A 16,928-nucleotide genomic window follows, 5' to 3' on the forward strand; every position below is an offset into this window, starting at 1 on the left:
TTAGAGCGTTGGACTAGTAACCGGAAGGTTGCAAGTTCAAACCCCCGAGCTGACAAGGTACAAATCTGCCGTTCTGCTCCTGAACAGGCAGTTCCTAGGCCGTCATTGTAAATAAGAATTTGTTCTTAACTGACTTGCCTAGTAAAATAAAGGTTAAAAAAAAAAAAGAACATTCTCAAGCTCTTTCAGGTTGGATGGGAGCGTTGCTGCACAGCTATTTTCAGGTCTCTCCAGAGATGTTTGATCGGGATCAAGTCCAAGCTCTGGCTGGGCCACTCAAGAATATTCAGAGACTTGTCCCAAAGCCACTCCTAGGTTGTCTTGGCTGTTTGCTTAGGGTCATTGTTCTGTTGGAAGTTGGAAGGTGAACCTTCGCCCCAATCTGATGTCCTGAGCTCTAGGATCTCTCTGTACTTACTTACTGTTCATCTTTTCTTTTCCTTGATCCTGACTAGTCTCCCAGTCCCTGAACTCTAGAGCTCTGTCAGTGACAATTGGGTTCTTGGTCAGGGAGGTGACCAAGGCCCTTCACTGCCAATTACTCAGTTTGGCCAAGTGGCCAGCTCTAGTAAGAGTCTTAGTGGTTCCAAACTTCTTCCATTTAAGAATGATGGAGGCCCCTGTGTTCTTCAATGTAGCAGAAATGTTTTGGTACTCGTCCCAAGATCTGTGCCTCAACACAATCCTGTCTCGGCACTCTACGGACTAAATCCTTTGACCAAATTCCTTTGACCTCATGACTTGGTTTTTGCTCTGACATGAACTGTAAACTGTGGGCCCTTATATAGACAGGTTTGTGCCTTTCCAAATAATGTCCATTCAATTGAATTGACCACAGATGGACTCCAATCAAGTTGTAGAAACATCTCAAGGATGAGCAATGGAAACATGATGCACCTGAACTCATTTTTGTGTCTCATAGCAAAAGGTTTGAATACTTATGTAAATAAGGGATTTCAGATTTTTATGGGGTATTGTGTGTAGATTTCTGAGGCAAGGGGTCTGAATTATTTGCCAACGCACTGTGTGTGTGTGTGTGTGTGTGTGTGTGTATATATATATATATATATATATATATATATATATATATATATATATATATATATATATATATATATATATATATATAATATACAGTCGTGGCCAAAAGTTTTGAGAATGACACAAATATTCATTTTCACAAATTCTGCTGCCTCAGTTTGTATGATGGCAATTTGCTTATATTCCAGAATGTTATGAAGAGCAATCAGATGAATTGCAATTAATTGCAAAGTTCCTCTTCGCCATGCAAATGAACTGAATCCCCCAAAAACATTTTACTGCATGTCAGCCCTGCTACAAAAGGACCAGCTGACATCATGTCAGTGATTCTCTCGTTAACACAGGTGTGAGTGTTGACGAGGACAAAGCTGGAGATCACTCTGTCATGCTGATTGAGTTTGAATAACAGACTGGAAGCATCAAAAGGATGGTGGTGCTTGGAATCATGGTTCTTCCTCTGTCAACCATGGTTACCTGCAAGGAAACACGTGCCGTCATCATTGCTTTGCACTAAAAGGACTTCACAGGCAAGGATATAGCTGCCAGTAAGATTGCACCTAAATCAACCATTTATCGGATCATCAAGAACTTCAAGGAGAGCGGTTCAATTCTTGTGAAGAAGGCTTCAGGGAGCACAAGAAAGTCCATCAAGCGCCAGGACCATCTCCTAAAGTAGATTCAGCTGTGGGATCGAGGCACCACCAGTACAGAGCTTGCTCAGGAATGGCAGCAGGCAAGTGTGAGGCAAAGACTTTTGGAGGATGGCCTGGTGTCAAGAAGGGCAGCAAAGAAGCCACTTCTCTACAGGAAAAACATCAGGGACAGACTGATATTCTGCAAAAGGTGCAGGGATTGGACTGCTGAGGACTGGGGTAAAGTCATTTTCTCTGATGAATCCCCTTTCCGATTGTTTAGGGCATCCGGAAAAAAGCTTGTCCAGAGAAGACAAGGTGAGCGCTACCATCAGTCCTGTGTCATGCCAACAGTAAAGCATCCTGAGACCATTCATGTGTGGGGTTGCTTCTCAGCCAAGGGAGTGGGCTCACTCACAATTTTGCCAAAGAACACAGCCATGAATAAAGAATGGTACCAACACATCTTCCGAGAGTAACTTCTCCCAACCATCCAGGAACAGTGTGGTGATGAACAATGCCCTTTCCAGCATAATGGAGCATCTTGCCATAAGGCAAAAGTGGTAACTAAGTGGCTTGGGTAACAAAACATTGATATTTTGGGTCCATGGCCAAGAAACTCCCCAGACCTTAATCCCATTGAGAACTTGTGGTCAATCCTCAAGAGGTGGGTAGACAAACAAAACCCCACAAATTCTGACAAACTCCAAGCATTGATTATGTAAGAATGGGCTGCCATCAGTCAGGATGTGGCCCAGAAGTTAATTGACAGCATGCCTGGACGGATTGCACAGGTCTTGAAAAAGAAGGGTCAACACTGCAAATATTGACTCTTGCATCAATTTTATGTAATATGAAATGCTTGTAATTATACTTCAGTATTCTATAGTAACTATCTAAAGACACTGAAGCAGCGAACTTTGTGAAAATTCATATTTGTGTCATTCTCAAAACATTTGGCCACGACTGTATATGTGTGTGTGTGTTTTATTGTCACAGACACCAGATATGTGCAGTGAAATGTGTTGTTTTACAGGGTCAGCCATAGTAGTACAGCACTTCTGGAGCAAAGTAGTGTTGAGTGCTCAAACCAGCTGTCACACCTTCCCCCGCTCTTCCCCCCCTGGTGCTAGAGGGCGCCAGGCTGCCCTGCATTACGCACTCCTACCACCATCATTACACACACCTGCCTTTCAGCGACACGTGCAACAGCGATTTATTGGACTCACCTGGACTCAATCACCTGTTTATCACCTCCCCTATATGTGTCAGTTCCATGTCTGTTCCTCACTGCTGCATTGATTGTCTTACGTCTGTGTATTACCCAGTTCTGATGCTGCCCGTGTCCTGTTCCATGTCTGTTCCTCACTGCTGCATTGATTGTCTTACGTCTGTGTATTACCCAGTTCTGATGCTGCCCGTGTCCTGTTCCATGTCTGTTCCTCACTGCTGCATTGATTGTCTTACGTCTGTGTATTACCCAGTTCTGATGCTGCCCGTGTCCTGTTCCATGTCTGTTCCTCACTGCTGCATTGATTGTCTTACGTCTGTGTATTACCCAGTTCTGATGCTGCCCGTGTCCTGTTCCATGTCTGTTCCTCACTGCTGCATTGATTGTCTTACGTCTGTGTATTACCCAGTTCTGATGCTGCTCGTGTCCTGTTCCATGTCTGTTCCTCACTGCTGCATTGATTGTCTTACGTCTGTGTATTACCCAGTTCTGATGCTGCTCGTGTCCTGTTCCATGTCTGTTCCTCACTGCTGCATTGATTGTCTTACGTCTGTGTATTACCCAGTTCTGATGCTGCTCGTGTCCTGTTCCATGTCTGTTCCTCATTAAATGTTGACTCCCTGTACCTGCTTCTCTACTCCAGCGTCGGTCCCTGCACCAGCGAACTTGCGGTTACTAGCCCGATGGTCTAACCTCTAGACTACTTATACATAAAATATAATTACATATGTATTTCATTTAGTTTATTTTTAAAATGTACTTGTAATTTAATGTATATGTATATATTTAATATATAGCTATAGTCACCTTGTCACCATCGTTACGGGCACACCAGCGCATCATCAGCCCCCCCCTCACTCCATCACCTCCCTGATTACACGCCCCTCCATTTGGGGTTTCCCCAGGCATTATTGTTTCTGTTCCAGTGTTAAGTCTGTTTATTGTTCGTGTTTCTTGTTTTGTGTTGCTTTTATTTATTTCAACACTGACTCCCTGAACTTGCTTCCCAACTCTCAGCGCACATCGTTACATATCTGGTGTGTATAATATGTTGTTATATGTAATAATGTTGTAAGTCATTTATTTAAGCAGATATTAAAATAGAGTTTTATGCGTATTCTACCTGTATCTCTGTATATATGTACAACATGTTTCCCTGGTTGGGTCCGTGGATTAAGAACCTGACGCGGCTGAAGAAAAATGTTGCTGATATGAAGATGCTGGTGACAGAGCTGGTGAGGGGCCTGAAGGAGACTCTGAACCCTCATATGTGTAGAGGCTTTGTGGACTCGTTCCTCGTCCGAAAGCAAACCCTGGAGGTATGAAGACTTCATGCAGAATCTGCATCTCACTCATTCATAACAAAGTGTTGCATTGATATTGCTCAGTAAAAACTTTTTTTTATTCCACCCTGTGGTGCACTTGGATACTGCAGCAGAACACAACAAACTTGAGTTGTTCACCACTAACATGTATGTACAATGACTGAATGCCAGATGAGAGAGGATAGAACTAGAGTTGTGTCCTTATCAGCAGAATCACATGTAAACTCAAACTCTAACAGTTCCTCAAGCGGCTTTAATAGAATGTGTTGATTATCTGTGAATAACTTACAACAGCTCCTTAAGTAACTGTTGTACATAATTCATATGTCATCTGCTGGTTTGTTTCTGTTAGGAATCTGGCAATATGGATTCTTTCTACCATGACAACAACCTGGTATTTAGTGTTGGTAACCTGTTTGGTGCTGGTACCGACACCACCGGGACAACCCTGCGCTGGGGTCTGCTGCTTATGGCCAAGTACCCCCATATACAGGGTAAGAATAGATACAGTGCCTTGCGAACGTATTCGGCCCCCTTGAACTTTGCGACCTTTTGCCACATTTCAGGCTTCAAACATAAAGATATAAAACTGTATTTTTTTGTGAAGAATCAACAACAAGTGGGACACAATCATGAAGTGGAACGACATTTATTGGATATTTCAAACTTTTTTAACAAATCAAAAACGGAAAAATTGGGCGTGCAAAATTATTCAGCCCCCTTAAGTTAATACTTTGTAGCGCCACCTTTTGCTGCGATTACAGCTGTAAGTCGCTTGGGGTATGTCTCTATAGTTTTGCACATCGAGAGACTGACATTTTTTCCCATTCCTCCTTGCAAAACAGCTCGAGCTCAGTGAGGTTGGATGGAGAGCATTTGTGAACAGCAGTTTTCAGTTCTTTCCACAGATTCTCGATTGGATTCAGGTCTGGACTTTGACTTGGCCATTCTAACACCTGGATATGTTTATTTTTGAACCATTCCATTGTAGATTTTGTAGATCTTTATGGTTTGGATCATTGTCTTGTTGGAAGACAAATCTCCGTCCCAGTCTCAGGTCTTTTGCAGACTCCATCAGGTTTTCTTCCAGAATGGTCCTGTATTTGGCTCCATCCATCTTCCCATCAATTTTAACCATCTTCACTGTCCCTGCTGAAGAAAAGCAGGCCCAAGCCATGATGCTGCCACCACCATGTTTGACAGTGGGGATGGTAGGTTCAGGTTGATGAGCTGTGTTGCTTTTACGCCAAACATAACGTGTTGCATTGTTGCCAAAAAGTTCAATTTTGGTTTCATCTGACCAGAGCACCTTCTTCCACATGTTTGGTGTGTCTCCCAGGTGGCTTGTGGCAAACTTTAAACGACACTTTTTATGGATATCTTTAAGAAATGGCTTTCTTCTTGCCACTCTTCCATAAAGGCCAGATTTGTGCAATATATGACTGATTGTTGTCCTATGGACAGAGTCTCCCGCCTCAGCTGTAGATCTCTGCATTTCATCCAGAGTGATCATGGGCCTCTTGGCTGCATCTCTGATCAGTCTTCTCCTTGTATGAGCTGAAAGTTTAGAGGGACGGCCAGGTCTTGGTAGATTTGCAGTGGTCTGATACTCATTCCATTTCAATATTATCGCTTGCACAGTGCTCCTTGGGATGTTTAAAGCTTGGGAAATCTTTTTGTATCCAAATCCGGCTTTAAACTTCTTCACAACAGTATCTCGGACCTGCCTGGTTTGTTCTTTGTTCTTCATGATGCTCTCTGCGCTTTTAACGGACCTCTGAGACTATCACAGTGCAGGTGCATTTATACGGAGACTTGATTACACACAGGTGGATTGTATTTATCATCATTAGTCATTTAGGTCAACATTGGATCATTCAGAGATCCTCACTGAACTTCTGGAGAGAGTTTGCCGCACTGAAAGTAAAGGGGCTGAATAATTTTGCACGCCCAATTTTTCAGTTTTTGATTTGTTAAAAAAAGTTTGAAATGTCCAATAAATGTCGTTCCACTTCATGATTGTGTCCCACTTGTTGTTGATTCTTCACAAAAAAATACAGTTTTATATCTTTATGTTTGAAGCCTGAAATGTGGCAAAAGGTCGCAAAGTTCAAGGGGGCCGAATACTTTCGCAAGGCACTGTATAAACACAAACGCACACACACACATATTCACTGAGCCAAAACACTGAGGCACTCATGATGTTACAAGTTATAAACATTGTCAAATGGCTAACTTGAAACAGAGGTTATGAAACTAGTGTAGGATGGCTGGGTTAATAAAGTTAAACATTAACTCAGGTTTATAAGTTTCACTGCAGTAACTCCAAATCCTTTCTGTCTCAGACCGGGTCCTGGAGGAGATCAGCAGGGTTATAGGAAGTCGTCAGCCCTTAGCAGAGGACAGGAAGAACCTGCCCTACACTGATGCAGTGATCCATGAGACCCAGAGACTGGCCAACATTGCACCCATGTCCATCCCTCACAACACCCGCCGAGATGTCACCTTCCGGGGATACTTCATCAAGATCAGATAATGTACATGGCTGCCCAAATCTGATAAAATAAATAAAATAAGCCTGAAATGTTTGTAATCCACTCCTTTCAAGTGTGCACTTCATTTATGACACCAAGTTTCATCACTTTTACTCTGAATATAACAGTGTCCTATGCTTCACTCTCACTGCAGGGGACATCTGATTCCTCTACTGTCGTCGGTCCTACAGGATGATAGCGAATGGGAGAGCCCCCACACTTTTAACCCCACCCACTTTCTGGATGAGCAGGGAGGATTTGTCAAGAGGGACGCCTTCATGGCCTTTTATGCAGGTAATCAACTTCATCATATAACAAATAGTTTCATTGCAAGAAGTAGAACAATTCTGGTAGCCTTTTGGACAGACTTCATGCTATTTTCTGTATCTTTGGTCTCTCTCGCAGGTCGTAGGGTGTGTCTGGGCGAGGGTCTGGCCAGGATGGAGCTCTTCCTCTTCTTCACCTCCCTCCTGCAGCACTTTAGTTTCTCTCCTCCTCCTGGAGTAACAGAGAATGATCTGGACCGCACACCATCCGTGGGGTTCACCCTCAACCCTTCACCTCACCAGCTCTGTGCTGTGATCCGGATCTGAGATGCAGTGGCAATTTTAACACGAAAACATTGGTGGGGCAAACTCAATCAAAAAAATGAATATGCACTGAAACATTACATATTAAATACACCCTCATAATAACCAATCCCTGAAATTAGTTTGTGCGACACACACATACATTCATATTTTGTGTCTGATCAGTTCATAGGCTACTTCAACTATCTTTTTAGATCTAATTGCACTGAAGACAGCATTAGTCAAACATACTTTAATAGAATAAAGTTTATTTTACTTCATTTTCAGCATAGGTCTGCATTATTGATAATCATTTTAAGAGTATTGGGACGCATCCTAAGCACATACTAAGTGCAGTTGCATCTACCTGGCTGTTAACATTATCTAGTTTCATAATCTATGCTTCTATTTGTCCCTTTGCCAATGTTTATAACTGTTAACACCATGAGTGCTTTAGTGTGTGTGTGTGTGTGTGTGTGTGTGTGTGTGTGTGTGTGTGTGTGTGTGTGTGTGTGTGTGTGTGTGTGTGTGTGTGTGTGTGTGTGTGTGTGTGTGTGTGTGTGTGTGTGTGTGTGTGTGTGTGTGTGTGTGTGTGTGTGTGTGTGTGTGTGTGTGTGTGTGTGTGTGTGTGTGTATCAAGCCTTACCCTGTATATGGGGGTACTTGGCCATTAGCAGCAGACCCCAGCGCAGGGTTGTCCCGGTGGTGTCGGTACCAGCACCAAACAGGTTACCAACACTAAATGCCAGGTTGTTGTCATGGTAGAGAGAATCCATATTGCCAGATTCCTAACAGAAACAAACACGCAGATGACATAAGAATTATGTGGAACATTTACTTAAGGAGCTGTTTTAGTTATTCACAGATTTGATTTGATTTGAGATTTTATTAGGATCCCCATTTGCCGACGTCAACTGCGACAGGTAGTCTTACTGGGGTCCAACACATAACAATAAAAAATACATGACAGACAAATTACCGTATAATTTACATACATTTAAAAACATTAACGTGTAGTGTGCCTTTGTGCAACTACCAGTTACACGTACGGGTCACATGGGGGAGAGTTGTTGTGCCGTGAGGTGTTACTTCATTTGTTTTTTTGAAACCAAGTTTGCTGTTCACATGCACTATATGAGATGGAAGGGAGTTCCAAGTACTCATGGCTCTGCGTAAGATTCCTTGAATTTCTTCTGGGCTGGAGTAAAGGATTCCGCATGCTTTGGTTCGACTTTGTTCTAGCCGATCTTGGCTAGGAGAACTAAACGAGTGTGCTCGCATACTCCCTTAAATGAAAAACTAGAAAAAGTGGTAAAAGTACTGTTTGTCCATCTTAAGACGCCCGTAGCCAGAAAACAGCATTAATCTCAAGAAATGTGTTATACATTTTTTACAGTTTTCACAGTGGAGATCTTAGTCGAATGACAACAAACACTTAATTGAATAATCCCTACTGTTGACCAATGACCGACGAAGGGACATAGACTTTGGCTCTCGAACTTCGACTGTCCCTGAGTAAATATTTTGTGAGCATGAACAAACTTGTCAAAACGAATAAAAATGTCATAATGTCGTCATAATATCTGCACGAATGGTTCCGAAGTGTTTCAGATGGGAAGCATGGGGACGCCTTCAGTGTGTGTGTCAGTACTGTGTGTAAATTGACTTTGCAATCCATTTGGAATTTCCAACACATGAATGTTTCTCATAAAAACAATAAATAATGCAGTCGGTCTTTCCTCAACTCTTAGCCAAGAGAGACTGGCATGCATAGTATTTATATTAGCCCTCTGATTACAATGAATTGTTAAATGTGCCACTGTTCTGGGCAGCTTAACTAGGCCCTTCTTTTGACTGGACAATAATCAAGAAAAGTTCAAACTAGTGCCTGCAGGACTTGCTTTGTGGAGTGTGGTGTCAAAAAAGTAGAGCATCTCTTTATTATGGACAGACCTCTCCCCATCTATACAACCATTGCATATGAATATGTTTTTACCATGACAGTTTACAATCTGAGGTAACACCAAGTAATTTAATTTCCCCAATTTGCTCAACAGCCACACCATTAATTACCAGATTCAGCTGGTGTTATGAGCTTAGGGAAGGATTTGTACCAAATGCAATTCTCTTCATTTTAGAGATGTTCAGGACAAGTTTATTTCTGGCCACCCATTCTAAATCTGATTGCAACTCTTTGTTTAGGATTACAGTGATTTTACTAGCTATGTTTGCGGACGGGTATAGGGTTAAATCATCAGCATACAATGACACACAGGCTTTGTTTAATGCCAGTGGCAGGTCATTGGTAAAAATAGAAAAGAGTAGAGGGCCAAGAGAGCTGCCATGCAGTACACCACACTTTACATGTTTAACATTAGAGAAGCTTCCATTAAAGAAAACCCCTTGGGTTCTATTAGATAGATAGCTCTGAATCCACAATACGGCAGAGGTTGGAAAGCCATGACACATAGGATTTTTCAACACGTTATGGTCACTAATATTAAACGCTGCACTGAAATCTAACAGTGCAGCTCCCACAATCTTTTTATTATACATTTCTTTCAACCAATCATCAGTCATTTGTGTCAGTGTAGTAAAGGTTGAGTGCCCTTCTCTGTAAGTAGGCTGACAATCTGTTGTTAATTTGTTTACAGTGAAAAGGCATTGTATTTCGTCAAACACAAATGTATCCAACAGTTTCCTAAGAGCTGGTAGTAAGATGATAGGTTGGCTATTAGCGGAATTACTTTGGCTTCCCTCCAGGCCTGTGGACAAACACTTTTCTCTAGGCTCAGATTAAAGATATGACAGATAGGAGTGGCTATAGAGTCAGCTACCATCCTCAGTAGCTTTCCATCTAAGTTTGATCGATAACAATACTTTTTCCACCTCTCCCACACAAACATTACAAAATTCAAACTTCAAAATTCAAAATTTTCTTTCATGATTTGTTTTTTTATGCATGAATATGATGGCTTATTGTTAATTGTTGGCATTTTCTGCCTAAGTTTGTACACTATCAATGAAGTAATCATATAAATAATTGCCAACATCAAATGGTTTTGTGATAACTATGCAATCTGATTAGATGAAAAATGAACTTGTACTTTTCTTTCTGCCCATAATTTAATTTAAAGTACTCAAAACAAATGTCATCGTTCTTCATATCCTTGATCTTGGCTTCATAAGACAGTTTCCTTTGTTGAGTTTAGTTACATTTAATTTGCAGTACGTCGGCCAGTCAGATGTGCAGCCAGACTTATTAGCCACTACCTTTGCCACATCTCTCAACCATACCGTTTTTCAATTCCTCATCAATTCATGGAGTCATGTTTTTAACAGTTGTATGTTTATCAATAATTATTATATATATTTTTTTTTATTTAACCTTTATTTAAGTAGGCAAGTCAGTTAAGAACAAATTCTTATTTACAATGACGGCCTGCCCCGGCCAAACCCGAACGACACTGAGCCAATTGTTTCGCAAGATATTGATTTCATTAACCTTATTTCCAAAGCTGCATATATTAATATGGGCTATTTTTTAGCCCTTTCCTTTGTAGCTTATCGGAGATAGAATTTTGAAAAGCACAAACAAAGCAAACCAAACAGATAATCAACATTCTTTTAAATCAGCTTGAGGAACTGTTTTAGTGTTTAAGTCTGAGTTTACATGTGATTCTACTGATACAGAGAAAACTCTAGTTCTATCCTCCCTCAGCTGGCATTCAGTCATATGCATACATCCCACTGGGCACACACTGGTTGAATCAACGTTGTTTCCACAACATTTGAATGAAATTATGTCGAACCAACGTCGTATAGACGTTGAATTGACGTCTGTGCCCAGTGGGATGTTAACTGTTCTAGTTATGTTGGTAACCAGTTTATAACACCAACAAGGCGCCTCTGGATTTTGTGGTATATGGCCAATATACCACGGATAAGGGCTATATACAAGCACTGCGCTTCACGTCGTGCCTAAGAGAGACCTTAGCAGTGGTAAATTAACAAAAAAGTTGAAGTAACAAAAGTATATTAATTCGAACATGGTCAGGCAGGCGGGCTCAGGGTCAGGTCAGGCAGAGGTTGTTAATCCAGAATAGGGGGGCAAATGTACAGGACGGCAAACAGGCTCAGGGTCAAGGCAGGCAGAGGTTGTTAATCCAGAATAGGGGGGCAAATGTACAGGACGGCAAACAGGCTCAGGGTCAAGGCAGGCAGAAACGTCAAAACGGGAAAACTAGAAAACAGGAACTATGAGAAGACAGGAGCAAGGGGGGAAAAGCTGGTAGGTTTGATGAACAAAACCAACTGGAAACAGACAAACAGAGAACACACGTATAAATACACAGGGGATAATGGGGAGATGGGCGACACCTGGAGGGGCGTGGAGACAATCACATAAACAGGTGAGACAGATCAGGATGTGACAGTCTTAGCTTGTTCATAGACAGCTTACAAGGTAATGAAACAAATAAGACATGTTGCAATTTGGGTGAACTATCCCTTTACGAATGTGACATAGCCAGAATAAGAGTCAAATATTATTACCATGTCCTTGGTTTATATCATAGAACACAGGAGTGATGTCCCTGTCCCCAAAGTCCTCTGCCTGGTTGACCAGCACCTGCTTGACCGTCTTGTATCCTGCCAGAACAAGCACTTTCTTGGGTCCAAAGTGAACCGTGAAGATGGAACCATATTTCTTGGAGAGCTGGACAGATAAAGTTTACATAAAGTACACCATAGACTCAGTTATGTCTCGTAATGATCTATGAATAAGCACAAAACTGGACATCACATGTATCAATCAAGAAATAGCGTGAAGAAAGTGGTTTACAATTGAGGTCAGACCTGGGTTCAAATACTATTCAATGTATTTTAATTACTTTCACAAACATTTAGTATTTAGACAAAATTCCTTAATGGAAATATGTTTAGAATATTTCTATGTATTTTAATTACTTACAAAAACATTTAGTATTTAGACAAAATTCCTTAATGGAAATATGTTTGGAATGAATGCATTTACAATTACTTGCGTCTTTTTTTAAAAAGTAGTTGTTTTTGGCTGTGTATTAAAAAATACTGAAAAACACAGAAAAGTGTCAAATACAAATACTTAAATACACTATGTATTTGAACCCAGGTCTGCTTTGTCAACAATATCCCGAAGGGATACTCCTAGGGAGCATCTCAACAGTCTAACGTGGCCTCTCATCTCTTTCCTTGCACTGCTTCGGTCACCGTCACAAAGTATTTTGGCCATAGCCTGGTCCCAGCAAAAAAACAGATCTGGGACCAGGCTACTTGGGCAGGACATATCTATTGAAATACACTACAAAATAGACCATTAAACAACATTAACCAGCTAAAAGCATATACAATGTGCCAGAGTTCATTCATCAGTTTGCTTACTGAACTTTTCAAACCTGGTGAAATAGCAAGAAAACTACATAAGTGAGATAAAACAGATAACATCCCTCAGATTATATCAACAACCTCAACATGGTTTTCTCTAAAAGCAATGCAGGACTTCATCTTACCTCACAGAGAGAGTGATAGGGATTCTCGAGGTCCAGCATGTTGCCAAGCATGGGCAGCGGCCTGGGTCCTGGAGGCTCCTTCCCCTGTTCCTCAGAGCTGGAACCAGAGAAGAAGAGGTAGAGGACCAGCAGAAACAGCACAGCCCCCAGCAGTGTCACCGTGCTGGGGGCCAGAAGGAGAAGACCTCCCATAAGAGCCATGGATCTCCACAAGCAGTGCTGTAAGATCAGACAGTGATGTGGAATTCTACATACACTTAACTTGGAGTCATTAAAACTCATTTTCAATCACTCTACCAATTTCTTGTTAACAAACTATAGTTTTGGCAAGTCAGTTAGGTAATGTTCTTTGTGCATGACACAAGTCATTTTTCCAACAATTGTTTACAGACATATTATTTCACTTATACTCACTGTATCACAATTCCAGTTGGTCAGAAGTGTACATACACTCAGTTGACTGTGCCTTTAAACAGTTTAAACATTCCAGAAAATTGTCATGCCTTTAGAAGCTTCTGATAAGCTAACTGACATCATTTTAGTCAATTGGAGGTTTTCCTGTGGATGTACTTCAAGGACTACCTTAAAACTCAGTGCCTCTTTGCTTGACATCATGGGAAAATTAAAAGAAATCAGCCAAGACCTCAGAAAAAAAATTGTAGACCTCCACAAGTCTGGTTCCTCCACAAGTCAGCAATTTCCAAATGCCTGAAGGTACCACATTAATCTGTACAAACAATAGTACGCAAGTATAAACACCATGGGACCACACAGCCATCATACCGCTCAGGAAGAAGATGTGTTCTGTCTCCTAGAGATGAACGTACTTTGGTGTGAAAAGTGCAAATCAATCCCAGAACAACAGTAAAGGACCTTGTGAAGATGCTCGAGGAAACAGGTACAAAAGTATCTCAATCCACAGTAAAACGAGTCCTATATCGACATAACCTGAAAGGCCACTCAGCAAGGAAGAAGCCACTGCTCCAAAACCGCCATAAAAAAAGTTAGACTACGCTTTGCAACTGCATATCATACTTTTTGAAGAAATGTCCTCTGGTCTGATGAAACAAAAATAGAACTGTTTGCCCATAATGACCATTGTTATGTTTTGAGGAAAAAGGGGGAGGCTTACAAGCCGAAGAACACCATCCAAACCGTGAAGCAAGGAGGTGGCAGCATCATGTTGTGGAGGTGCTTTGCTGCAGGAGGGACTGGTGCACTTCACAAAATAGATGGCTGCATGAGGAAGGAATATGATGTGGATATATTGAAGCAACATCTCATGACATCAGTCAGGAAGTTAAAGCTTGGTCGCAAATGGGTCTTCCAAATGGACAATGACCCCAAGCATACTTCCAAAGTCGTGGCAAAATTGCTTAAGGACAACAAAGTCAAGGTATTGGAGTGGCCATCACAAAGCCCTGACCTCAATAATATGGAAATTTGGTTGGCAGAACTGAAAAAGCGTGGGTGAGCAAGGAGACCTACAACCCTGACTCAGTTACACCAGCTCTGTCAGGAGGAATGGGCCAAAATTCACCCAATTAATTGTGGGAAGCTTGTGGAAGGCTACCCGACACATTTGGCCCAAGTTAAACAATTTAAAGGCAATGCTACCAAATACTAATTGAGTGTATGTACACGTCTGACCCAATGGGAATGTGATGAAAGAAATAAAAACTGAAATAAATAACTCTACTATTATTCTGACATTTCACATTCGTAAAATACAGTTGTGATCCTAACTGACCTAAGACAGGGAATTTTTACTAGGATTAAATGTCAGGAATTGTGAAAAACTGAGTTCAAATGTATTTGACTAAGGTGTTTGTAAACTTCCGACATCAACTGTAAGTAGACCCCGCCTTCTATAGGGTTCAGGTTTAGCAGAAGAGGAGTGGCTAGGTATCCAGAAATAAATTCTGACTCATTCTAGCAGGTTTAAACAGTATAGTTCCTACAGATCATTACCACATCTAATAATGATCTATTTAACAAAACAGAGGAGGAGCGCCTCTTTGGCAATCTATGTCAGATGATAGGTGCTCTTTGAAATGGTGATGAACAGTTAAACAAGCAACAAAGATTCTAGTAGCATAAGCATTAGCAAACCCTTTAAAAATATAAAGGCACTCGTGTAGAAAAGTTAAGACTTTTATTGTAACTTGGCTAATGAATGGCAAGGAGGTAAAAAAGTTGCCTCCTATTAGCAACAAACATTTCCATTCCTCTCTCATTTAAACTATTTGGAGAATTTTGCAATGCTTCCGCATCATTTTTTTGTTTAAAGTAATTTTTATTAAAGGGTAAATAGTCAATTGCATTTTCAAATAATATAATTTATTTAGTGAAATCAGGTCAAATGGAAAACGTTTTGCAAGGAAAACAAGTGTTTCTTATTGGACAAATTCACGTTAGTTCTGCCCAGTTTTGGCCCGTTTACTTTTGTATGGTTCCTAGTAAATACAGCCCTGATAATCCCACTGGGTTAAATTAAATATTAGTCTACATTTTCAAATGGAGCTGTTACTTTCATTATACAGCATCTGAGATATACGACGACTTTATATAAAGTGCAGCATTCTTAATCTTACCTAGCCTGCACATGCAGCAGGAATTTTTCATTCATTTGTTATCTACAATAGACTTTGTGTGCAATAACAATATCCGATTTCAGCACAGTCTTAACTCCAGGTCTTGTAGATATTCTTATTTGAGTGTATAAAGTCTACAAACTTATCTAAGGTCCACTATGTGCATGTTTTAATTATTCACATATAAAATGTGGCCCCAACACTGAAAAACAAGTCAAATTTTCTTTATTATTACTACTGGAAACATAGTCAATATAAATATGCGGTGTCTTCGGAAAATATTCAGACCCCTTGACTTTTTCCACATTTTGTTAGGTTACAGCCTCATTCTAAAATGGATTAAATCGTTTTGTGTTTTACAAGCTTGGAACACCTGTATTTGGGGAGTTTCTCCCATTCTTCTCTGAAGATCCTCTCAAGCACTGTCAGGTTGGATGGGGAGAGTTGCTGTACAGCTATTTTCAGGTCTCTCCAGAGATGTTAGATTGGGTTCAAGTCCGGGCTCTGGCTCGGCCACTCAAGGACATTGAGACTTGTCCCGTCATTGGACGCTGTGCTATCTAACCTCCAAACGAGCTTCAATGCCATACAACACTCCTTCCGTGGCCTCCAACTGCTCTTAAACGCTAGTAAAACCAAATGCATGCTTTTCAACCGATCGCTGCCTGCACCCGCATGCCCGACTAGCATCACCACCCTGGATGGTTCCGACCTTGAATATGTGGACATCTATAAGTACCTAGGTGTCTGGCTAGACTGCAAACTCTCCTTCCAGACTCATAGCAAACATCTCCAATCGAAAATCAAATCAAGAATCGGCTTTCTATTCCGCAACAAAGCCTCCTTCACTCACGCCGCCAAGCTTACCCTAGTAAAACTGACTATCCTACCGATCCTCGACTTCGGCGATGTCATCTACAAAATTGCTTCCAACACTCTACTCAGAAAACTGGATGCAGTTTATCACAGTGCCATCCGTTTTGTCACTAAAGCACATTATACCACCCACCACTGCGACTTGTATGCTCTAGTCGGCTGGCCCTCCCTACATATTCGTCGCCAGACCCACTGGCTCCAGGTCATCTACAAGTCCATGCTAGGTAAAGCTCCGCCTTATCTCAGTTCACTGGTCACGATGACAACACGCATCCGTAGCACGCGCTCCAGCAGGTGTATCTCACTGATCATCCCTAAAGCCAACACCTCATTTGGCCGCCTTTCGTTCCAGTACTCTGCTGCCTGTGACTGGAACGAATTGCAAAAATCGGTTAAGTTGGAGACTTTCATCTCCCTCACCAACTTCAAACATCAGCTATCTGAGCAGCTAACCGATCGCTGCAGCTGTACATAGTCTATTGGTAAATAGCCCACCCATGTTCACCTACCTCATCCCCACACTGTTTTTATTTATTGTGAGCGTACCAAGTAATTAGGCGTCACTAAAGCGGGAAGG

General features: G+C 41.3%; 1 protein-coding gene across 1 annotated transcript; it reads left to right on the top strand.

Moving 5' to 3' along the window:
* Positions 1–2,446: 2,446 nt before the first annotated feature.
* LOC118376240 (cytochrome P450 2K1-like) lies at positions 2,447–7,955 on the top strand. Its single transcript, XM_052520019.1, has 6 exons — positions 2,447–2,483; positions 3,997–4,223; positions 4,582–4,723; positions 6,575–6,756; positions 6,913–7,057; positions 7,169–7,955. The coding sequence occupies exons 1-6, from the start codon at positions 2,447–2,449 to the stop codon at positions 7,354–7,356; spliced, it is 921 nt and encodes a 306-aa protein (XP_052375979.1). The 3' UTR covers positions 7,357–7,955.
* Positions 7,956–16,928: the final 8,973 nt, after the last annotated feature.

This window comes from Oncorhynchus keta, chromosome 5 (genome assembly GCF_023373465.1).
Source record: "Oncorhynchus keta strain PuntledgeMale-10-30-2019 chromosome 5, Oket_V2, whole genome shotgun sequence".
Classification (NCBI taxonomy): Eukaryota; Metazoa; Chordata; class Actinopteri; order Salmoniformes; family Salmonidae; genus Oncorhynchus; species Oncorhynchus keta.

Excerpts from the sequence above, each read along its gene's own strand:
- LOC118376240 (XM_052520019.1), top strand. The coding sequence starts at position 2,447 with ATGCCTGGACGGATTGCACAGGTCTTGAAAAAGAAGG. Across the intron at positions 4,224-4,581 it reads TCCGAAAGCAAACCCTGGAG|GAATCTGGCAATATGGATTC; the intron begins GTATGAAGACTT and ends TGTTTCTGTTAG. Across the intron at positions 6,757-6,912 it reads TCCGGGGATACTTCATCAAG|TGCAGGGGACATCTGATTCC; the intron begins ATCAGATAATGT and ends CTTCACTCTCAC.